The sequence below is a fragment of the Etheostoma cragini genome, chromosome 1 (genome assembly GCF_013103735.1).
Source record: "Etheostoma cragini isolate CJK2018 chromosome 1, CSU_Ecrag_1.0, whole genome shotgun sequence".
NCBI classification, from domain to species: domain Eukaryota; kingdom Metazoa; phylum Chordata; class Actinopteri; order Perciformes; family Percidae; genus Etheostoma; species Etheostoma cragini.
The window spans coordinates 25,166,703-25,191,957 of NC_048407.1; the positions used below are offsets into that span (position 1 = coordinate 25,166,703).

Genomic DNA, 25,255 nt, shown 5'->3' on the forward strand with positions numbered 1-25,255 from the left:
TAACCTCACAAGGCTGTTTCAACGCAGGCTACATTTCCAAGAAGCAGACATACAGTTTTTTTTCAGTTTTTTTTTTTTTAGTGAGTGGATGCAGAGGTGGCACTTGGCTTGGTTTGTTATTAGGGAGCTAGACAGATTTTAGCAGAATATAATACATATAGAATAGAAATGTAATTGTTTTTAGAAAATCTGTGTATTTGCTTTCCTGCTGGGAATTAGATGAGATTGATACACTCATATCTATTTAATATTTAAGATGGATCACATCGTTACTGGAATTTGTAAGGGGTCGCTCATAATATTGAACCCCACAACTTTATAGGGACCTTCAGCTCATTGTTATGGTTTTCTTTTTCTTTTCTTTTTATAAATATCATGATGGGAAGTGTAGACAAAGCTTAAACAAGTTGTTGTTGTTGTTGTTATTGTCACTTTTTGGGCAACATTTTTGCATTTGACAGGAGTTAAAGTCCCCGCCCTTAGTAATAATTCTTTAGAGTTGAGGTTGTCATCTTCACTGTAGTAATCCAAGAATTGTGCATTCAGCATGCATTGAATTCATAGTGCTGCATAGTCCCTCCTGTCCCTGACTTTGGTGCGGTTGTGGTATTCCTACTGAAAGATAAGCCGTCCTGGGATCAGTCCTAGTCCGCTGACCTAGCAGGAAACTGCAGCAACTGTCCCCCACCTTCCTTATCTCTCCGCCGCCCCCTCCCCCTCCAATCCAACACCGCGTGTTCCCTCTTTGTCTCACTCACATTTTCTTTTTCTGCCACCTAAATCTACCCATCTCCTAGTTTCTCTCACCTCTATCTCCCTTTCACCACGCTGCAAGTTCTCTCCTAGACCCCGCGGCTAGCAAGGATGTCAACACCTTGGCTGCAACCCAGTCACAGGGATGAAATGACACAGGTTGCTTTGCTGTGGGCTGTAAATCATCACACACACACATCTGGTAAATGGATGAAGGGGGTGTATTGATAGACAGAATATTCACACCACCTGCTTGACATTTTGAATTTTTTTTTGTTTCTCATTGCTTCCGTCTAGGTATCTAAAAAATGGATTCCCTGTGCATGATTTGTGATGACTGGAAAGAGGTCAACTGACTTCATTTAGCTGGAGTTTAGTATCACTGTCACTTGCCTGCAAGGACACATCATGAGAAGTAATTGGCCTGGGAATGTTTGTGCGGTTAAAATGGTTTACTACAATGTCATAGGCGGAAAATCAACTGTAAAGAGGGGGTGTGTGTGTGTGCTCTCTCTCTCTCTCTCTCTCTCTCTCTCTCTCTCTCTCTCTCTCTCTCTCTCTCTCTCTCTCTCTCTCTCTCTCTCTCTCTCTCTCTCTCTCCAGAGAGCATGCCATTGCCATCTGACTCCCCAAACAATGCAGAGTATTTAATGTATGAGGTGACCGGGGAGCGGCTCCTGGCTGCTCCTAACAATAGAACTGACAAGCAAGGGGCCAGGCTTTAGCTTTGCAGACAGCATGAAAAAAAATAGGGGCTTGAAGTCGCTGGATTGTTCGCCCACAATAGGCAACCACAGCCCTGTAAGGCAGTTCCCCTCCCATGTCATGTTTTTCTTCTTCTTTAATGTCCCTGAGCCTCTGCCCAGCCACCAGACTGCTTTTTAATTGGTTGGCCTTCCTGCCGGTTGGCCTGCCTGGAATTGTTATCACCTTGCCCTACAAATGGCAGTGAACTTTTCAGATGGGATAGGGAAGTGTCACACTTAGAAAGGCACTCATCCATTATAAAAAATAAATAAAAAACTTGACTGAAAATGCTACTAATGGAAACGATAAGGAGAGCACTGCTTATCCTAATTAAAATGGAAGTCCTATAGCTGTTGACTAAATTGGGTTTTGGAAGCCAAAGTGGCTGGAGCTACTAGCAGACAGTTAAATGTCTGCTCGCAACTGTCCGCCCGATGAGCGGATTAGAGGACCCCCATATCTTTTGTGGCCAAGATGCTAAATGAGACTTTGCCTTTAAACTGGGCTTTAATGATTTATTGAATCGTGTAAAGGATGTTCTCGCCCCTGTGGCTGCCTGTGTTTTTTTTGTTTTTTTATAGGCTTGTTTGTTAGGAGTTTAAGAGTGAGGACATCGGCATCCCATTTGTGCCAGCCATCTCAAGAGGTAACTCATTGTGTAGTAAAATGTGGCCAAAAATGTAGTAGCTCAGTCCAATCAAGTCAATTACTGATAGTAACTTATGCAACTCCTAGTTACAGTTTTTAGTTTTATTTCACATCCATGTCCGTGGTGTCAGGATTAATGCAAAGTGACCAGGCAGTCTAACAAGAGAACAGTATCTATCATACTCTACGGTGAAGCACGGAAGTGGTATCTGATTCAAGCTGCTCTGGTATTCCACGGCTGCTTGGCAGCTGGTGTTTCCACGACCACGATGGCCTGCCTGAAACACTGGACGGGGTCCCGACCTCAATAGGCTTCCCTTGAAACCTTGTTTGGAGTAGATTGGGGCTCTCCGATCGTTCATTTAAGTGATTGTTTCAATTCAATGGATTTTTAGATTTAATAAAGAGGGAATTGGCTTGAACCTGGTGAGCATACAATAGCGTGTGGTATTGTTCAGTCATATAAAGCAAGTCCTGCTGAGTGGCCTCCTCACCTTTTGATGACAGTTACAGTTTAGCCTCTTAAACCCCCTGTTTTGTTTTTATTTTGTGACGGCCGCTCTGTTCCGCTCTTTAGATGGTGGCAGAGGGAAGGAGTTCTCTGACATGACCTGCCTTTCAGGGTCAAACATTTTAAGGGAATTCTCACGGGCGCAAATTCTCCTGGGGAGCAGCGCTGGTTAATGAATAACATAAATGAAATGGGTGATAATGCACAACAACGACAACATTTGGTCGGAAAAGCTGGCGTTTAGCGAGTAGAATTGTCAACCGCCTCAAAATCTTGCTAATGTCTCGTAATAAAAAGGTGCTCAAGCTGACATTACAAATTCTTTCAATGGTTAATGGATTTTGGTTACAATCTGTAAATTTTGAATTTCCTCCATAAAGGCAGTCTTTTTGTTACAATTTAATTGTCAGCCAAGGAAATGGTTTTACTATTCTCTGTTGTCATTGTGTGACCGCTACGGCGGGCAGACTTGCCATCATTTCATTTACTGCTACAGGGGAGAAGAACATTGTAAATGCAATTTCCTTGGACTATTAGTGCAGCGTAGGCTTCAGAAAGCTATCACTTTAAATGGTATGGGAGTTTGTGTTAAGGCTGTAAGGAACAGCTCAGATAATCCCCTCATTTCCAATTTTGTTTCTTGCAGCGCTACTCTCTGGCATAAACCCTGACTGCTAAAATTCAGTGGCATACAGGGCAACAGTCTTTCCTAACCTCGTGTTATAAAAATAAGTTGTCCAGGAAAAAAAAAAAAAAAGTCATACTGAATTTCAGTGCTTCTGCTCCAATGGCAATTGACAGAAGACAGATAGTGTTTTTTATGCTTATCAGAGAACCTATGTAACTCTCTCCCTTCATTCCATCTCACATTAGTTTACAGTATTAAGCCACAGTGCGATAGCACACTCACACAGGGGCTCCCTCACAAGCTCAAAAACCCTTGTGTAAACCAAATGTAAACACATTGTTGCCTCTCTACTCCCACCCCCAACTTGGCTGGATGGGTTTGATTCCATTCATGGAACTGGGAGTTGGCCTGAAGAAGGATGAGGGTCTGTGAAATTGAATTAGTAGCTGTGCCCCCCCCCCCTTCTCTGGAAGAGCAGGACTAATCATTGAGAATCTGCCCTACCAAGGGAGGGTCGAATAGTTGCCTTGTATAGAAGGGAGACAGGAGTGTGTGTGTGTGTGTGTGTGTGTGTGTGTCTCTCTCTCTCTCTCTCTCTCTCTCTCTCTCTCTCTCTCTCTCTCTCTCTCTCTCTCTCTCTCTCTCTCTCTCTCTCTCCCCAGAGATTGTCTATACCTAGACCAGATAAATGGTGCGTCTGGGCACAGGGCTCCTGACCCCTTAACCGCTGATGGAAAGGCTATGTAACAACTGTGTGTATGTGTGTTCGCATGCAAAGCGGCAGCTGTTCTCCAGATGTCCTCAAGTCCCCCCCCCCCCCAAAAAGGGAAAAAATTGAACTCATGAAAGAGAGTCTAAACCCCAGAGGTATAAATGAGACTTGGGGAAAATATTCCGCCATTGATTCACTTGTGAGTCACACTAGGTCTTCACTCATATAGGACCTAGTTGCACTGTATGTACATGTTAACAAGGCTGCTGTTTGGCATATTGACAAATTAATATTATGAAAGCTCATGCATTTATGTATATTTCTTTATTTCTCACAGCTGAAACAATTAATTGATAGAATCAATTAGGGGTGTGACGATGCCATGCCTTTCTCTAACGTTTAAATTCTTTTACTGCACTGTAACTTTCAATTTTGTGTTTTATCTGTTTTAATTTTTTCTAACTGATTTTGTGTAAAGCACTTTGAATTGCCTTGTTGCTGAAATGTGCTATACAAATAAAGCTGCCTTGCCTTGACGGGCCACTCTGCTCATGAGACGAGAAAAGACATGATTAGTTTAATGCGAAGGAGAGATGACGACTATTGAAGACAAAAAATTAGCTAAAAAGGTAACATCTGCTTTACACAGGTAGTAGGAAATATGAATGCTTACTTACAGTGGCTTACATAAGTTTGCACACCCATGCTAACGTTGATTAAAAAGGGGAATGAAAAACAACGTTTGGAAAGTGCTCTTAATGCATTAATAAAAAAAGTAGGAAAATCCAACCTTAAGGATACCAATTTTCTTTGTGAATGAATAATGTATTGTAAATAGGTAAATGTTCTCTCTTAAAATATAGGGGCCCCACACCAGTATACACACCCCTATGTTAAATTCCCAATAAGGCAAGCAATGTTTTTAATTTTTAAGGGCCAGTTATTTCATGGATCCAGGATACTATGCATCCTGACAAAGTTCCATGGCCTTTGGAATTAAAATAACCCCACATTCTCACATACCCTTCACCATACATAGAGGTTGGCATGGTTTTATTTTAGTTAGCTTAATAGCTGGTTTGATTTGCAGTGAGAGATGATCTTATAAAAAGAAGTTCCTCATGCCATCTCTATGTATGGTGAAGGTTATATGATGATCCCGGGTTATTTTAATTCCAAAGGCCAAGGGAACTTTATCAGGATGCATAGTATCCTGGATCCAAGACATAACTGACATTTATAAAAAAAAAAATGTAAAAAGTCTGCCTTCTTCTATAGAAATAAGGGTGTGTGTGTATACTTATACCCGTGTATTTTAAGGAAGAACATTTATTTATTTACAAAGAAAATTGGTGTCCTTAAAAGGTTGGATTTTCCTAATTTTCTTTAATAAAGGCATTAAGATCAATTTCCAATTCCAAAATCAATATTTTTTTTTAATCCTCTTTTTTATTAACTTTAACATTGGTGTGTAAACTTATGGAAGCCATTGTACTGCACACTGCTCATTAACAAGTAGTGTTGCATGGGTGCCTTTTCTATCTCTACTTTTAAGTCATTTTTCTTGAGGCTAAAAAGCTCAATATGATGAGTGCAGTCCTAGACAGCTGGCTCCCAGTGAGAGGGCGATGGGTAATTTGTCCCACACCAGAACCCCCCTGGCTGCATTTATTAAGCCTAGATACCATGGATCCATTTAGCTAATTGCATATCTGGGTCTGCTGCTTATCTTTGTGATCGCAGAAGACACCAGACAATTAGTTAGCAGGCTTTGGTCAGTCTGTGCTGCAAGGCTTGAGCTGTGATGTTTGCCATGATTTCAGACTTTAAATCCCTTGCTAAAGAGAATTGGAGGGCAGCAGCAGCAGCAGCATCATCATCATCCTCCTCAGTTTGTTTTCCTCTGTGTTGCTCTTCAAATTTCACCCCTTTACCCTGTAGCATTTGGTTTCATGGCTGCAGTGTGGTGAAGCTGATGGAGGAGAGGTGAAATGATTGCATTGTCCTTGATACTAATAATAAAACCAACCTGTTCGAGCTTGCTTATTTGTTAATACACTGTTCCTGTCATTTTTTTTTCATAACTGTTTATACTTTACTGTTCGCTGTATCTGTCTTTTATCGTCTGTAAGGGGACCTTGAGTGCTTAAAAAGGCGCTGTTAAATAAAATGTATTATGTATTATTATTATTTAATGCAGGAGGAGGTGGTCACAGAGATGGTTGGTTATGTCCCAGCAGAACAACTGCACTGAGCTAGTTGTCATTTTAATGTGGACTAAATTAAGGAACTACTAGATTCAACTAGATCCACATTTTGGATGGATTTTAGCTTATTATAAGCTTGTGTACTTAAAAAGGGTACACCTTTTGATGTTCTTCAGCCCAGAATCATGAGATGCAGAATTTTCCCTGATGTAGTGCATCAGTTTGAATTTAATGTTATGGTTAGGGTCAGAACAGTATAGTGTGGATGTAGCCTTAGCACCCAGCCACCCTTAGACTTACACAAAGGCTGTAGGACAGTTGCTTAGTGGCATAACTGTGTGCAATATAGAAATTGGGTTAATATGGTGAATTTAAATTTATGTTGTTGATTGGTGGCTATGCTTTTTTTTTTTTTTTAAATACACGCACACACACCATATCGCCACTTTGACCTTTGTGTAATCCAGCTGTGTTGATGATGTGAGATGTTGAGAAGTCATAGCGGGCAGTTTATCAAAGCTTTATTAAAGCCTCATTTTGGGGGCTGGAGAAAAGAGTTTCTCAGGCAGGCACCATATTGTCTGACCTGTCCCCACTCTGTCCTCCTCTGCAGTGTGTGATTAATGAAACTGCAGGACAGACGGAACAATGAAGTCTCCAGTGGCATATTGTGCTTCTAAAGATTGCCAGTGGCGATGTGCCCCAACTCTCACCAGAGGAGTTTCCCATTTCTCATTTCATTTTTTACCAGGCTTTTTTTCCTGTCCTTTTGTTTTGGTCTGAACAGATTTGACAAGAGTTAATCTGACAAGATATACTGAGAGTTTAATTTAGGTTCTTTAAGCAAGGATTTACTGATGTCTGAGATGTCTCCCACCGCTAGGTGGTGTTTCCTAAAACTAAACATGTTGCATTTTGCTCAAAACAATGCCCCTCAGGCTCAGAGAAGACAATTACAGGAATGCAAATGTCTCTTTAAGTTTGAGATAAGGGTTCTCTCTCCTCAAGCACGTTCTGTTTAATTTGGGTGGTCACGTTTATTTTCCTGGAGGCAAAAAAGCGTAGCATTTCTCCTTTGTCACATTATTTTCAGCTCTTTGCAGAGATTCCTTTCCTATTGTGTTGTAAATATCACATGAGACCCCTGTTACTTGGTACCACTTATTATTTTTGGAATACAAACATTGTAAAATACAATTTAAATAACAATTTGAAGTATAGTATCATTTAAATGTTATATTAGTAACACTGGATCACAGATCTTTGTACTTGCAGTTTAAGCCAATGGATTCCTTGAAATGTCAGTTCCTGTTGTTTTTCTAATTAAAAGGGAACTCCACCATCATGTCATTACACAACCAAATCTGCTTGCCGGTCTTGTGGAGTACTGCTGCTTGTGAAAAAATAGAATTGCCTAAAGTTTTTTGAGGGCAATGTCGATTGGAGCTGAAGACTAAAAGTCTGCTAATTTAACAATGGGTGTGCAGTTAGAAAGAAGTGAGCCTACTGAATCTTTGTAGTGCATCCTCTTGTCACCATGCAGCTGTTTGGATTTGACCTTCAAAGATTACATTGTTTGGAATTCTTTGCTTTTGGATGGATTCATTGATGTATTTATATGCTACCGTCCTGTTTTCCTGTGATCAATTCTTAATACTATCACACCTGTGCTTTGCGTGAAAGGAAAACAATTTTGTACTGACACAACATTGCTTACAGCACTGTCTTGCTGAGTGTGTTTGTGTATTTGATTGTGTTTGAGTGTTGGTGTACTGTAACTGCAGATTGGGCACGAACTTCTGAGAGAGAGAGAGAGAGGACCCGCACAACCGTGAGAGCCTGCAGTGTGGTCTAGTACCCAATCAGGCTCCAGCATGTCAGTTACAGCCCATGTCATTAACTCTGGGTGAGGGCATTACACTGTACTGTTTGGCCAGGTGTAATAACCATATACTGTTAAAAATAAGTAATAACCCACACTGGGTATTGTGAACTATTCTAGTTGCCCTGCTATGGATTATTGTAGTTCAGAACATTTGGAAACTTAAACTGCAGCAAAATACCACACACAGTATCCTGACCTGAATGCAGACCATGCAACACTTGACCGCATGTGCCTATTTCTCACACAAACGCGAGCGTTTTGGAAGCGTTTCCAGGCAAAACCGAACAGGAATAAAGGTTTATATTTCATATAAAAAAAAAAAAAGTATTAATAAATGAGATATTAATGTTTAAAAGTCTCTAGTTTTTGAAATCAATTTAGATATAAATGTAATTAAAAAAACAAAAAATAGATTTTGTGTGCCGGTCCAACATCAGGTAGGCTTACAATATAGGCTCTTTACAGCTACACAAAGTTGTTAATGTTATTGAAATAAACAGACAACCCACCTAACTACCTAACTACGAAATAGACTCTTGGCTGTCATGTTAATGCTTTCTTGACAGTCGGCTCAACCAAGCAACAATCAAAGTTTTGTCAAGAAAGAAAAGGCCACTGTTAATTTCATATTTAAAAAGATAAAAGAGTGAACTGAGGCTTTATGTTCTTCAAAGAGACTAGAGTGGCGGGTCTTTTTCTACATAAATAAGCTAGCCGACAACAGACATGTAACTAGCTAGCAGCTTGTTAATTAAAAAAAGCCACAGCTGTCAGTTAGTGGACAGGTGTCAGAACCTCGCAGTTAAAAGCTCTAAGCACTTCATGTTCAAGTATGAGAACTGTTAAATAGTTGGAAACGGCAAGTTAGTTTTTTGTTATAGTCAATTTGGCTATTTCCCATACCAATAATGATTTGTCACTATTTGTAAAATTAATTTATTCTTGACATTGAAAGTTTCCAAAAAATTCCTTGAGTTATTTACATTTTCCAGGCACATGCCCCATGAGGCTGAACTGATTCAGCTGTAAGGTCCATAGAAGGACATCTAGGGGAAAGCGTGATGGTGCTGCAGCTGCTGTCATGCAGCCCACTTAGTTTTCAAAATTCTTCAAATTTGATATTACCAAGGAATCTTTGGAACAAGCATTTTGTCTGATAACGAGTCAACAGGCCGAGACAACTTTAATGTGTGCTGCAAAAATATCCAGCATTTTGTAAAGTGACCAACCTTAAACCCCAAAAGGTTCTTATCTCTCCCTGAAGAATGCTGTCAGTGGGATACCATCCAATAAATGTGCTGATGACTGTTTATTTGTTCATGCTGCTCTGTGGCTGTTATAACATTGTGTTGTCTGGGCAGGTTAAGTTTTTTAGAACACAGTGGGGTCTTCTGAAAGCTGCCATACCTGAAGTGCAATGGTTCACAATAAGCCAAATATCTGAGTTTGAGCGAGCTGAATGTAGCTATACGAGAACAAAATGCCCTGAGTTGCCTAGTAACAATGTTGTAGAAATCTTTTAGAAATATATCTGTGTAAATATGTGCCTTTTCCTCCAGCAGTAGGACACCTGATTTAAGTTTAACCACCAATAACAATGTTAAGTGTAGTTTGTGTTGAATTATTTAACAATGCAATTGTATTATGAAAGTTCAGTATTTGATAATTTATATTATTCCTATACTGTATGTTCCAGTCTGCTTTGACAAACCTTATTTGCACTAGTGTATTGATACAGCTGAATTGCAATATGTTTCTATGTTTGAGGAACATGCTTTTTAAATTTGCAGACAGCCACTTAACCAGGTTTAAGTGGCTCTGTGTTCTTGACCGCAATATGGTAATTATTTCTTAATTTTGTTTTGCATTTAGTTATGCGCATGCACTGCCACATATGGCATAGCTACAGTTACAAATATAGTACTGAGCATTTTGCAAGCAGGAACTGTGTGATTAATTTCTAATATTTGAATTAAGAGGAAAGATTGTAAATATTGTTAAATGTGAAGCTACATATTATGTACACGTGACTCAGATGTCCACCTTTTCTCATTTTAGTTGTGAAGCTCAGCAGACATCCAAGGCTGCATTTTTCTCAGAAATAAGGTGTGTGTGTGTGTGTGTGTGTGTGTGTGTGTGTGTGTGTGTGTGTGTGTGTGTGTGTGTGTGTGTGTGTGTGTGTGTGTGTGTGTGTGTGTGTGTGTGTGTGTGTGTGTGTGTGTGTGTGTGTGTGTGTGTGTGTGTGTGTGTGTGTGTGTGTGTGCACTTGAGCATGAAAGAAGTAGCTGCAAATATGTAATTTGGCTTTCATGACATTACATTAAACTGTGAAACACATTTGAATAATTGTAATAGAAACCCTTTTAATATAATTTACCTTGGGTTGGCATAGACTTGGAACCAATTAAATCTTTTCCATTTGCCAAGAATTGTTAAAATATTGATGCTTTGTTACTTTGGCCCAATTTTATAGAAGTTCACATTGTATCGCACACACTGTAGACACACATCTTGGTAGGTAAAGGCATTGCCAGACCCTACTCCAATCTACAGTCGTATAGTATAATGCCTCCAGCATCCTATAAGTCCTTGGAGCTGTTGAGACTAAACCATCTACTTTCTCCCTGTTTGTGTTTGTATTGAGTCAGACAGAACACCTGGTTTGAAGCCACTTGTTTAAAGCCAGGTGCACTACCATGTAATTTCTTTTATGGACTCAAAATAAGTTGCTAATGACTTTTAGATAATTAAAGGAAGTTTTGATTTGTACAAACAAAAAAAAAGAAGTGTGCTTGCCTGAACATCTGCATCTCTCCATGACAGTGGATATAGCAATGTACATTTTCAAGCTGACCCAGTGAGCTACTTTCAGAGGGCAATTACAGTAACTGGCAGCATCTGGTGCCCAGCCTCTCACTGTTACCACGATCCACTCCACAAATGAGATTTACAGTTTCTCTGCCTTTTTAGTTTTCCTACAATTAATGACCTCTAATGTGGATTTGTCTCATGCCATGCTTTAATAACAGCCAGATCTCAACTCAATCGAATGTACGTTGAGTCCAGCTGAAATCCAGTGAGACAGCGGGTTCAATATTGTTTTTTGGAAGTAGTAAAATGTAAGTGATCCTCTGGTTTGTCCTTTTGTGTCTGCTGAAAAGACTTTATTTTTCCCTTTTGGCTTTGACTGCTGGTCGTCTGAAAGCACAGGACAGAAAACAAATCCGTGGTCTACAGTGTTGAAACAGAGAATGTATAATGTGTTTTTAAGGGTGAAATAACCTGCAATTCTGACAGCACTTAAAAAGAAGAAAGGGTGCCATGTTCTCAGTTTACTGCGGTGGAAGGCAGTAGAAGCTGTTGAGTGTTTCCGTCTTTGTTAACCTCGTATCGCAATGTTTACGTTTCCGTAAATGTACAGTGGAAGTCTGCCTTGTAAATAGTTAGCTCGTCCGCTGAATCTGTCATGGAAATACTCAACTAGTGTCAGTCTAGCCTCAGCCAGTTGTCTACTGTCCAGTAAGTCTGTTTGCTCACAGCTGATTGGTCAAGCATGGCCTGAATTTATGAAAATGTGGTGAGACAAAACACTGGAAGTAAGTCATGGATTCAATATATTTACAGTATAGTTTCTGTTGTTGTGTAGTTTGTAAGTGTTTTGAGCTAAACACATTTTATTGAAATGCATGTTTGCCTGTACACTTTTTCCATAAGTTTTGTTCATCAATGAATAATCCACAGTCTTCTTTTGGAGGACATTTAAACTGTCTGCCTTACCTTTTGTTTAAGACTTTTGCTTCAGTAGAATGGCAACGAAGCAGTCTGACCTGGCAGCAAATCGGCTTTCTATAATTTACCAATTTTGGAAGGAATTCAATAATCGTCAGACATGCTGTAGCGCCTCATTTGTTTTTTGGAAACTCTAAACTACTGAGAGGTCTGCTATTGATTGGGCAGCTCCAAACCTAATTTTGTTACCTATTAACACTAATATAATTTTTGTTACTGTTGCTGGCATCATTTTAGCTTTATTTCCTCAGCCAAGAGAAATACAACATTTAATTGAAACTGGAACATGTTTGTGTCTCTAGTTATGGAAAGTGTAATTACAATGCAAGTAGGTTTATTGCATTTTAAAGAGCCCAAATTTGAGGGGCGGTGTTTGTTTCTGGGTGGTTGTTTACCTTCAGCCACTTTCTTTCCAACTTGATAAATTCATTTTATAGACCTTTTTTTAGTGCAACTAAACAGCTCTGGCATGTTCCATTCCCAGCCTGACCGATGACATGTTTAGACGTTCCTCACAGAGTGTATTCCTCTGGACCTGGGCCAGTGGGCCTCAGCCAGGATTGACTCTGCAGTCATTTTCTGCAAACTGGGACTGCACCCAGATTTAAACTCAGTGGGGCTGCTAAGAGGATAAAAATCGGCGTAACAGATTATTGTACATTTTCATAACAGATATTTTTTATTATGTAGTCTCAACTGTTGTCACAGTAGATATGTAAGACTGTATAAAATAACCAGACCTTAAAATATCTTCAGCTGCATTGTGTTGAGCTGTGGCTTGAAACACCGCAATGTGGAATTATTGAGTCAACACAGCAGCATCATTTAGCAGCCGTGTTGCATGCAGTTAACAAAGGTGTATTTATCAGAACCTGCTGACAACTGGGTCTGTTACTCAGCTCTCTATGCTGACTGTTTATGAACTTAAAAGATGTGGTTAATCTGTCAAGTGTTACCTAAAAAAAGCTTCGCTGTACTTGACAAACAAGGAGATGGTGTCACACTCAGCAGAGCAGACATGTTTGTTTCTAAACCTACTTGCTTGACACCGTTATTCATTTTCTTTCAAGCTTAAAGGACTTGAGTCCTTCGTAACATTTGGGTCAAGTATCTGTTACAAAGTACTGAGCGCTATCCCGATTAATCATGAGAATTGTTGTTTAATTCTGTTTCACATTATTTAGTGCAGCTCCTAGTTGGCAGGGAAATATTAGTGATGGCAGGAGAAGTGAGCATCAGGGCTGCAATGTGACTAATAAGTCCACGTGTGTATTATTTATTTCATGGTGTTGGTGCCTCTTAACCGAGCCTGTAACATGACTAGCTCTTGACCACATCTTACTCACTCTAGACTATTCCAATCACTGCAGGCCTTCCACCAACAGACATTTTACTGGTAAGCAGTGATCATGCCTCCTGGTGGGGGTGACCAAGGCCATCGACCGAGGCCACCACCACAGTAGCTGGCTGGCACCGTCTCAGTGAATCACCTGTTTTTTCCTGGCCGTGGCCGTCCCATCGAAAGGATTGTGTAATCCCAGATGCATCAGTGCCAAATAGAACAATCCTCAGTGGCTAGAAACACATTGCCCCCCCTGGCATTCGAATGGAAGCGGTTACCATGGGTCTCCCCTCTGGATTCTTTTTTCTTCTGTCCTCACATGCCTGTGTTTATGCACATTGAAACAAACAAGTCAAGCAGCAGACCGTCTGGCCCTGATATTTTTGCAATGTTTCTGACTTTTACAACCCAAAAAATAAAAAAAATGTTCTTGGGCTGGAAGCCTCTGAAATAGAAAGTGGGCAATTATTAGAGGATATCGCGTTCTTAATAATGGGCCAATCTAGGCCTGATAATGATTGACCCAGTCATATCCTTTTTCCTTTTGACCTGCAGACGTATTATGTTTTATACTGATTATACCTGCAACAGTTTCAATACTTGAATGTAGCACTACTGGCTGGCTCCAACTAATGGCATGGTTCTCACTTTCTCTATTCACGTCTGATTCTAACCTCAGCTTCAAATAGATTTTAAAAGCTAATTTAATTCATCCATACTCCATCCATCCATCTTCGACCGCTTATCCGGTATCGGGTCGCGGGGGCAGCAGCTCCAGCAGGGGACCCCAAACTTCCCTTTCCCGAGCCACATAAACCAGCTCCGACTAGGGGATCCCGAGGCGTTCCCAGGCCAGGTTGGAGATATAATCTCGCCACCTAGTCCTGGGTCTTCCCCGAGGCCTCCTCCCAGTTGGTCGTGCCTGGAACACTTCCCTAGGGAGGCGCCCAGGAGGCATCCTTAACAGATGCCCGAACCACCTCAACTGGCTCCTTTCGACGCGAAGGAGCAGCGGCTCTACTCCGAGCTCCTCTCGGATGACTGAGCTTCTCACCCTATCTCTAAAGGAGACGCCAGCCACCCTCCTGAGGAAACCCATTTCGGCCGCTTGTACCCTGGATTATTAATTTAATTCATCCATACTGTATTTAAATATGTCTTTATTCTGCAGAAGGCAGGGAAATTATCACTCAGGATATGGCCTAGAATTATCCCTGACCTTCAAATTACACCAGAAAGTCCTACAAGCCAGTCAGTCCCCTCAGTAACTGTTAAAAGCACAACAAAGCACACAGACTATGTGGACGTTTAGTATAAGGCAGGTTTTATTGATTCACCATCTCTTTATAATTTGCCCATGCAACTTGAGGGTCTAGGGATGTTTATGTGACATGGGTACAGACAGCCAAAAATGCCTGACTGGATATAACCTAATAAACAGCTCTGCCTCAGCCCCTTTTGATCCACACTATAAGTTATAAAAACGCTAAAATGCATGCTGGAGCACTGCTGGCTCTTTATTAGCACATGAACAGTGGTGTAAAGCGGTAAAAGAAGTATCTTTTAAATAAGGAAAAGCAGCAAATTCACAATGTAAACCAACCCACTCCATTACTAGTAAAACCATTGTAGAAGTACAGATGTTGCAGCAGCAAAACGTACAAAAGTGAGACTTGTCTGGTGAATAGTAATCTCTGCTGCTACAAATTACAGTTATGGGATACTCAGCTAAACTACAGTGCAAGTGAAAATGTATTTTCCAACATTTTCAATTATTGAGACTGTTATATATGGATGAGAATTACAGGCCAGGTTACGATATAACTGTTGTGTTTTTTGACCATTTTATCTTTGGCTTAAAGAAAATGCTGAATATATGCACAACACATCAGCTAGCAATAGCTTTAATCTGCAAATATGTCAAGCTACAAATGTCACTTAAACTCTAGGGTTATCTCATATCCATGCCTTATAACCCGCTCAGGTATTAGTCAGACTACAACCGGTCTCTGTTACCATGACAACCTGTGTTCGAACCATAGACTGTTAATAATAATGGACAACGCATCCGGTTTGTGCTGCAAATGCACAAAATGCCTCAAACCTGCATTCTGTCTGAATTCCAACAAGGGCTGACACGTGCCGTTGCAAAAGGTCTGTTTCTGTAGATGTCAAGAGAGACTGACCCATTTCTCATTTAATTTATTACCTCAGTAAACATATTCATAATGAGTTCACAGTCTCAATTGCTAGTTTTAAGTCTTCTGCAACACAGAATGATGTTCATTTCTGTTGAACAATTATGTACAATTATGTTCTTGTTGATTTTACAATCGGCAATAAAGCAGGCACTATGATTTGATTGCCAGTGAAAGTGTGAAACCTAATGTAGAATGTAAGCAGCTCCCCCCTCGTGTCTAAAATCGTCACATCCACAATCAGGACGGCTGCGCCCATAACTAGACGAAGGAAAGCAGATCTCCAAAATCGGTGACGTCACACATACGCCGTCCGTTAATATACAGTCTATGATTTGAACACACCCTCCAGTGGCAAAAGACTAATCCCAGTAATGTTAAAGGGTAAATCTATAGCGCACTCTAAGTGAAAAGAAACAACACAATGTTCTTTAAAGGAATACTGAAATGTGGGCGTGAGTAAGGATTGAAATAGAAGATTCACTCGTGAGTGGTGGCTCGTGAATGCATGGTCTCTCACTGCCCCTGTGTTTTTAAGTACCAAGAGAGAGGATGTGGTTCGGCTTCAGATTTCAAATTGATTCTCTTCTCCGGTGAAGAAGTTGAATTGATCCCAGGTCCATCTGTCTCACGTGGTTTACCTTTGGATTGGTGACACTTAGAAAATCTTCGAGACCACCGTTTTTTTCCCTTTTTATGACCTTATAAAACAACCACAAGCGCTGTGTTGGGAGCGCTGGGCGAGTGTTTGCCTTTCTTCTCTTCTGCATGAAATCTGACACCTGCGTTGGTGCTGCCGCCGTCAGAGAGGCATCACCTGCCTGCTGAAACATTAGCCATCTCTCTCTTTCTCTCTCTCACTCATAAACATAAATGCAAATGTGCACACACCGAAACACACAGGTAGACATTTAGTTTCTGTCACTCACTAGGTGTGCAATCTGTCACCTGACTCCACCACCAACCAGGTGGAAAATAATGCTTACAGGCTTTTTTTTGACATGTTATTTCCTTTTTTTCCCAATAGAAGGGTGTGAACGTGTGTGTGTGTGTGTGTGCGTGTGTGTGTGTGTGCATGTGTGCGCGCGCATCCTTGTGCATTTCTGTACATGTGTGATTCTGTACATGTGTGATATCTAGTACCATGGTGAAGATCAGATAAATTGGAGTTTTATGCTGTACATATTTGTATTCCCTCTGGCATGTAGGTGAAACCTATTAATTCAATTTGTCTCATCATTTCTGATACAGCAGATAATTCTACACCCCCATTCTGGCCTACAAAACATTCTTGCAGACTGAAACAGTGGAATTAATGATCAGCATGCTTTACTTTGATTCTAACAGAGAAAATCGTCAAAGGCCTTGTGGAACCCAATCATAAATGTTCCTTGACAAGATTAATTTGGAACATCAAGCATGTATTCACTTCCACATTCATTCCTATAGACTGTCTTTGTAAGAATACTCTCTTTGACAGATCTGAAAGACTGTCAATCAGGCTAAATATCAGGCAGATTGACATTTACCCGGCGTGCTATTTTAGCCTTGTAGCCGCCTCCCCATTCAGTCTGCTGTATGAGGATGACCTCATTCTGAACTGTGCTGGCTCACTGGTCTGTGACTAAGACTACGCTTTAGATCAGTTCCATTTCTGCAGAGAGAAAGAGAGACAGATGCTGTGTTTGCATGGGAATGACGACAGTGGTGTAGAAAACTGGTTTATTTGCAGCTGAGGTTATTTAAAAGAAGAGGTTGGCCTGCTCCGGAAATGTATTTGAAACTGATTCATCATTGAATGATATCAAAGACTTCCAACACTACTATATGTGTGTGTCTGTGCAGCTGAGAGGACAATTATTAAATCATATTTAAACACTTGAAAGGCCAATAGCGATGGGTAGCAATAGAACAGGTCAGCAGGCTGCCAGCTGTGTATGGGGTGCTAATAAAAGTGATACTCTGTATTTAAAGTGTTCGTCCGATGGTGTTTTTAACCCCCAGCTTTTACATAAGCATTAACACAAGGACTAAAGTGAAATTGATTTAACTGTGTGTTTGTCCAAACTTATGTAACCTGCAAAGAATAGTTTGACCTAGCTTTAATTCTGAAGCCACAGATCCTCTGGTAGCCACGGGTGTCTTTATCTGTCATTTGACAAAATCTGCATTCATCTTCTGGAAATTAGACTCCCTGCTTTTGTTTACTTGTGTTTTGAATTGCCAGAAGATTAAAAAAAACAATGATAATTCTGACAACTTTCTCCTTGAGTGAGTTTTAAGTGAAAATAAAGTTAAGATAGCTAGGGAAATTGATAGAATAGAATACACTTTATTGTCCCTGACAGGGCCGTTTGTCTTGGGCATAGTGCTGCAATCTGTTGCTTCCCAACACAAATATGTTACAGAGACACCTTTCTAAAATCAACATAAAATCCACCTGATATCAACAAAAGACATCTTAGGACATGAAGGACATACAGTGTCGGATTGTACAGACAGTACAACATCTTTAAAAAGTGACTGTAAAAAGTAAAGTGCTATGTAAAAAAAGTTCTTGTGTGTATTTATTTTGCTCTGTTGTGTGCTAAGATTAGGTGGCATAGTATCAAAGAGATTTTGATAGAGAAAGTGGTCAAAACAGTATAGAAAAGGTTCTGGTGGGGCATAGTGGGATTTAAGTCTCAAAGTCAACCCAACAGGTTTATTTAGCTTACATGAGCATTCCACAGATTTTGATGATTCTGTATTACTGAATTTTATGCGACAGGGTCCTATCACAAAGATTTCCCTCATACCTTAAACTAGACCTACTCTAGATGGTAATGATGCAGCCTGACAAAGTGGTGCATCACATAGCCCATCTATTTTTCTATTCATATAAAATAGATCATAATATGCATCATGTTCCCTGCCGCCATTTACTTGTTAGGAATCAGGAATAATTTTAATAAAGCTGGTTAGTTTTTGAAATGGGGTTTTTCTGTACTCAGATTAATTTTTGAAAACAACACTTTTTGACTTTCCAGAAGCCCATATCTTCACTGTATCTCCTGAGGCCATGTGTGGTGTCAGAGTGAAAGCCACTGTTGTACTGTGCTGTACAGTTTACCATTGCAGAGTGCCAAGTGCCATTGCTTTACGTCAGAAACAATGTGCTTTTAACGCCAAATTAGAAAATACATCTCTGCTATATAAGTCCAAATGCAATCACATTTAGTCTACCTTTTTTGTCAAAAAAAAGTAGTATTAATAGTTTTTATTATTTAAAAAGTGTTTCTCCCTTTTGGTGTTGCATATTTTCTCTAAGAAGAACAGAGGGAAAGTGATTTACAGAGCAGATATGTGTACTGTAGCAGAAACAAACATGTTAGTTGGACTTTAAACACAGAAATGCTAAACCAGAGAAAGCAGATGGGCTGATTACCTTCCTTAGTAGCCCAGTATGGCCCTTGTGTCGAAACTAGGCTACCAACATTCTCTGGCAAATGATATTGAATGTATTGATGTGGTCCAGAACATACTAGGATTAGCCTGTTTCACTTGTGGGCTGTTCTATTATTGGATTAGAGGCCATGTTACTGTAATAGGGCCTGGGCATTCCCAGCAGGCACTGCTCTGCCTCATTGATTCATTGAACAATAGCTACACGTCCCAGTGCTCGGTCTGATTTGCTTTTTAACTTATGAGCATTTGTCCAACTCTTAGTTTGGCAGATTTTTTGCCAACAAAATGAAAATCGGCTACTATGCATGAAAACAGTTGCAAAATGTAACCAGCGTTCCTTGATCCATGGTGTTCTCTGTGCGCCGCCTCTGTCCTGTGATGTCTGTATTTACTTAATTTAATGTATGTCAAAGTCCAGGTCTCTTAGGGATAATAAGTCAAATACTATAAACACAAACTATACCAGCATCTCACATTGTTCGACATCTGTCTACACATTGTGTAGAATGGGGCTCCAGCCTCATCCTCAAACAAGGGAACAGTCTTGTTAGATCATTAGATTATTGACAGACGTTGCACTACATTTACAGAGAGCCCAGATAACATGCTCAATTAAGGCCCAGTCACACTATTATTTAAAATGGTGAAATTTCTCAATTCATTCCCCTAGATCCTCTAATGGATCGCTTTGTCTGACCTCCTTTTAAAATGACACATCCAGTGTGCTTTCAGTTCTGCTCCAGGCCACTCTGTTGTTGAGTAGTTGCAGTATCAACTTTCCTAGTGGCCTCATCCCAACAATGTTTTTAAGAGCAGGTATGTACGTCTTCAGTGTGTGCCTTTTTGTTCTGGGATCAATGAGATACAAGGCCACTTCATGGCTTGTTGGCATGAATGCAGCTGGCTCTACCCATGATCGCTTACTATGCTTATCTTTACTGTAGGGAAACTTAGTGCTGGCTTTATGTGTGCTCTTCATCAATTCATAATTTTTGGGGCATTCTAGAAACGGTTGTACCGAGGCACGCACAGTGTTGCACTGCGCTACATGCTATTGTCACCATGAAATCATGTTTACAATGACAATGCAAACATGTTGAGGTTTAGCAGATGTAACGTTAATAATCTGCATGTTTGTTTAGCATGTTAGCAGACTACCCATTGTCAATTAGCACATCACCCAAAGTACATCAGAGGCTGATGGAAACATCATTAGCTTTGCAGGCATTTAGTCATTAACAGAAAGGGGAAAAAAGGTTGTCTGTGCCACATTTTACTGCATTCCAGCCAATAGTCATTGAGATATTTCAAGGTGGGCCAAAGTGCTGGACTGACCATCTGACGGGCGTTGCCATCCATAGAGCCATGCTGCTAACATGTCTGAAGATTCCTAACTCAAGGCCCACTTGCTTTGTTTGTCACAAACGTTCAACTGCATTTCACCAGCGTGGAGCAGTTGTCATAGAGATGGCTCAGTTGTCATGTGACCTACAGTAAGCATCAAACATGATGAATTTATCTGTCTCTATGATTGTATGAGGGCTAGTCAGCATGCATAATCATACATATCTTGAAAATTCCTATTAATTATTTACCCAAAAGCAAGTCCACTATGATGAAATCGGCCCTGAATGGGCTTCAGCTGTCGGTGGTGTAAACCACATGAAAGATTTGAGTTGAATACAATTTATGTGAGCCTGCTGTAGATCAAAGACGTGTAGGTGTGACTAATGCAGTAGGGTTTAAAGTCAGGAGGGAGAGAGAGATTCTTTGTGCTTATGTATTACGGAGTGGGAGAATACAGCGTATTAATATTTGGTCTTTTATTTTGCTATGTATTGGTGGTTCAGTGGGTTCTTTTTCTCTGCTCAAATGGCTTCCTTTTGTTAAGTTTTCAATTCTGGATGTCTAATTTGCTTTGCTATCTTATTACTGATGACTGCAAAAGGGTTGTCGATTTTGTGGAGAGTATTGATGGCAGACTGATGGCACCCTTGTGCAGCAGGTGGATGGGTCCGCCAGTTGGATACAGCAGGCTGGTAAATTTAGCATTAAAGCAACAGATGGATTTACCAGCATGGCAAGAGATGGTTCAGGTTGCTGTATGTGAGACTACACTGCTGTAGTCCTCTCTAAAAATGCATCTCTTCTTCATCTCATGTAGAAATACCTCTCAATGTTGTATTTCTGATCAATGTAGTATTCCAGTGTACAATTGTAAAGTCCACTTGCTAAAACATCTTGTTCGTCTGCATCTGTAATTTTATCAATTTGTTAGTCTTAATTGACCTAAAAAGGCTGTTCAGCTCATAAAATATCAAATCCAGGATTGGATAATGGAGCTATTTTTTTCATATATTAGTTTATAGGATTTTTCCACTCATAAGACGTGAGGATGACCAACAATTTACCATTCAAAGTATAGGATTAGCCATGCTAGTGGCAAAAATGGCACAACTTTGGTCCAGAAAGACAGTATCACAACGAACATTAGATGAATTGCCATGAGATTTTGTACGGACATTCATGGTTTTGTTCATTGATTATAAAGAATCCTTTACATATATTGTTTTTATAGAGAATGCTTATTGTGCTCATGCTAGTGATTGTATTTGTACACATCTGTAACCTAGTTATTGTTGGATAAAAGAATGCTTACAAAGCATGTCCTATGCTTTAAAAAAAATTGCGCATATGCAACTATTATTTTGATGTTCTTACATCTACTGTGCTTTTTTACACAGATGGAAGTTGCAATACAGCTCAGTACATGAATATAACTAAGGGTGGTTTGTTCCATACACACTGGGGACATGTTCCAACATTGTATTTGGTAGCAACTTAATGAGTTGGTTGCGCTCAAGTGTTTCGGGGCCTTGATCTGTTCCTTCTAGTGTACAACATGTTGGCTGCCAAAGTGTCTTGTGCTTCTGCATCTGTAGTTGTATCAATTTATTAGTCTTGAGTTATTGGATTAAACACATTTCCCCCATGATACTATTTGAGTATGACTGAAAACAATGTTCTCTTGTGTTGTCATTCAGAAGCATAAGCTATCAAACTAAGACATCCAAGACATGAAAAAGAAAGCTATGTCTCTACCGGACACCACTTAGAGCTGAATTGTCAGCTTTTAGCATGCCTCAAATGTATTGATATTTAGGAAGAGGCTCACATGGAGGAGATTGAAGGATGTAGTTGCAATAAACAAGTCAAATATTCATAAACTTGGAGATCTGCTCCTTTCACATTACAATTACAGTGAAATAAAAAGGCACCTCAAGTGCAGTGGATTGCAACAAAGTTTAATACACTGAGCCTTGATGTGGCATTATGTTAGAGACCCACAGTGATTTCTGGGTTGGTAGTTACACTGCCCTAAATAAGCTAGTTTGTTCTCTGTAGTCCTGCCGAGCCTTCTGGTGGTTCCGCTGATAACCATTTCAACATATTATTAGTATATCATGTTCTGTCCTCATGGCTTCCACTTATCGTCTCATTTTTTTCCTGTTGCTTGTCTGCTCATTTTTCTTACTCGTAGAGGATGCAGCAATTACAGTCTAAAAGAGGAATATCACATTATTTGATCTATTTGTGGAGGCGAACACATACCAACCCAAAGGTAAAAACCAGAGGTCTGTGATAAAATCACAACAGAAACACTGTGACTCTGACCAAGTTAGCAATGCTTTGTGGATTCATAGGTGGATTTAAAAAATGTTTTCATATACTTGTGATTCACCCACATCCCTGTCAGTGTTTCCACGAAGTCGCTGTTGTTGATTTCATTCACTGAAGTATCCCATGGTCTGGCTTTTAAAGGGCATTGCTCAGAGTTTTGTCTGTCTTCGTCTTTCCTTTGAGAGACCTTTTTCATTGTGACTCATTCGGTGTAACAGTATGGGATCACTCGAATAAACGGTCACATCTGTTTTAGGAAGGTGTTGTCTTTAAAGCTCAGGGAGGGTCTGACCGTGTGAGTGATTGTTGGAAAGTTTTTGGCTTTAGTCCAACCGCTACCAACAAGAGGTTTGTCTTGACTGTTTACGATAGAGCCCAAAGCAATAGCTAAGACAAATTAACAGGCTAAACTAAACTTGGTGCACCAATGAAGGCAGTTATTAAGCCCAAAAAAGGATTTGCTACAGAGGCATCATTGAAAGGCTTCCTAAAATGTTACATACCTACATTGTGTTTTGTGGTAGAGATACATTCTAGCTAGTTAAAGCTGAGTGTCAACGTTGTGTGCCAGACAAACACCTTCACTGCTGTATGTGAACATATCTCACATAGGAACCAGATTCTAAACATCGCAGTCAGGGTCAGAAGCAGGCGGAGCGGATGAGGGGCCGTCTGTGTACTTCAACCATGGCTGATCCCTCACCTTTGACTCCCTTGCACAGAGGGGCTTTGTGTTCCCTTTTATCCCCATAAAGCAGGGTCTCTGCAAGGGAGGTCACAGCTATCTTCCCTTCTTCTTCCTGCATTTAATCTCTGAACCACAGCAGTGTTGACTCATATTTGTAGTCATATTTAAACATGTGTTTATGGATTTTTCTGGCCACTTGAGGGCAGCAGAAACAAGTTGTGAACACAACGTTGACATATCGCCACTTTTTAAATTAATATGGTGAACCTGGTAGCAAGTGTGTTTTTTACCACAGTTAACTGTAAATGTGGTAAGAGAATATTCAGCATGCACACTGTGAAGGACCCATACTGACTAACTTTGAAAGATAACAAGCTGGAAATTGCTTTGCTGCCTCTGAACACACATCGTCTTCTGCAACGTTAAACTGATTTAACGTTGCAGTGTCTTATAAAAGTGGGTAGTTTCACAATTGGGTAGAAGTGCTTCTCTGGTATCTCAAGTTGTTGTGGGTAGCATTGTTGCTTTATTTAACGTTTTTAAAGTCTCTTTTTCTTTTTATCTGTCCCCAGCAGGGACCAGATGGGCCGTTTTCAAAAAGTGATACATTTTGTTGTTGGCTCTTTTGTTTTATGAAGCATAACAATGCCCTCAATGTGCACCAATTAGCACTTTTCTTCACATTCTTAAAATGCCATTGTTTATCACAGTGTAAGGGAAAGACGTGCGTGTGTATATCTAATTCCTAACTACAAGGAAGCACAGATGTGCGAAGCGAAAAACAGCTTTAATTTGTGTTTTTTTTTTTAATTGGGGGGAAGTTACCTGTTTAATCAGCATAACGGCAAGTAGATTAATTTAACTCTCAGTGTTATCAAATTCAAAAATCACAATGTATACTATTTGCAAGAGAAATGTGGATCAGACTGGTTGGAAAGTTTATACGCCCTCTCTATAGCATTAGGAAATTCATTCTTCTCCAACATCTGCTCATTTATCACAGTCAATGATCGTCATCACTGTGCTCAAGTTTTGCCCCTCCTGAACTTGTACCTTGCACTAAACTCAACCTCTGCTGCTCTGCCCTTCCCCTCTTTGTCCTCCTTATTTTACGCAGGTGTAGCTGCATCCTCCGCCCACGCCGCCTGCCAAGATGGTGGTGCTGTCGCTGAAAATCTGCGTTCGCCAGTGCAATGTCGTGAAGACAATGCAGTTTGAGCCCTCCACAGCAGTCTATGATGCCTGTAGGATCATCAGAGAGCGGGTCCCTGAGGCTCAAACTGGACAGGGTAAGAATGATAAAAGGACACTGGTTGGGGTGTAAACCGTAAAAAAACAAAACAAAAAAACATGTTTTGTGCTAGGATTTGACAGGACTTTTCAATGCAAAAAATTTAAATAGGCCTGTTGTTATTATTCACATAACCGTGCACTTAACAATTTATCACAACATTTAATGATTGTATCCAAACAGATCTGATTTTGTAGATTAATACTGCAACTTGAATATTTGGATGTTCGGAGGCTCACAAACTCACACTTAAAATGGGATTAAAAAGAAAACATGATAAAGATTAAACAACTGTAAAAAAGTAAAATTGGTAAAAGTGTTCATTCGTTTGGCCCTTGTGACATGGCTTGTGACTACATGATATTTTTGTCTATTTAGGCGACCGTAGAGTTGAAAATTTAGTGTGATTTGGCCAAGACTCCCATGCTGGATCTCAATCGTAGCTTGCCATCTTTTGCTACTTGCGTAATCTGTACGGGGATACAATGAGGTGGCTGGCATAAGGAATAACTTCCATCACAACAGTCTCTAAAATGCTGATGTTTCTCTTTGCTGCTCTAGCTTCAGACTATGGTCTGTTTCTGTCTGATGAAGACCCCAGGAAAGGCATCTGGCTGGAGTCTGGAAGGACACTGGACTACTACATGCTTCGCAATGGGGTATGTATGTGTGTGTGTGTGTGTGTGTGTGTGTGTGTATATATGTATATATAAATATAAGTATATATA

The 25,255-nt window shown here is 40.2% G+C and overlaps 1 protein-coding gene across 3 annotated transcripts in view; it reads left to right on the forward strand.

Annotated features, from left to right (window-relative positions):
• Positions 1-25,255, forward strand: part of tln2a (talin 2a) — an 86,093-nt gene that overhangs the window by 12,301 nt on the left and 48,537 nt on the right. For 2 of the 3 annotated variants that reach the window (XM_034869737.1, XM_034869753.1), the window contains exons 2-4: positions 10,150-10,197; positions 24,354-24,525; positions 25,089-25,186. In XM_034869737.1, the coding sequence (XP_034725628.1) occupies positions 24,390-24,525; positions 25,089-25,186 (234 nt within the window). In that variant the 5' untranslated portion in view covers positions 10,150-10,197; positions 24,354-24,389. The remainder of the gene's footprint in view (positions 1-10,149; positions 10,198-24,353; positions 24,526-25,088; positions 25,187-25,255) is intronic. The other variant, XM_034869745.1, reaches the window with a different exon arrangement.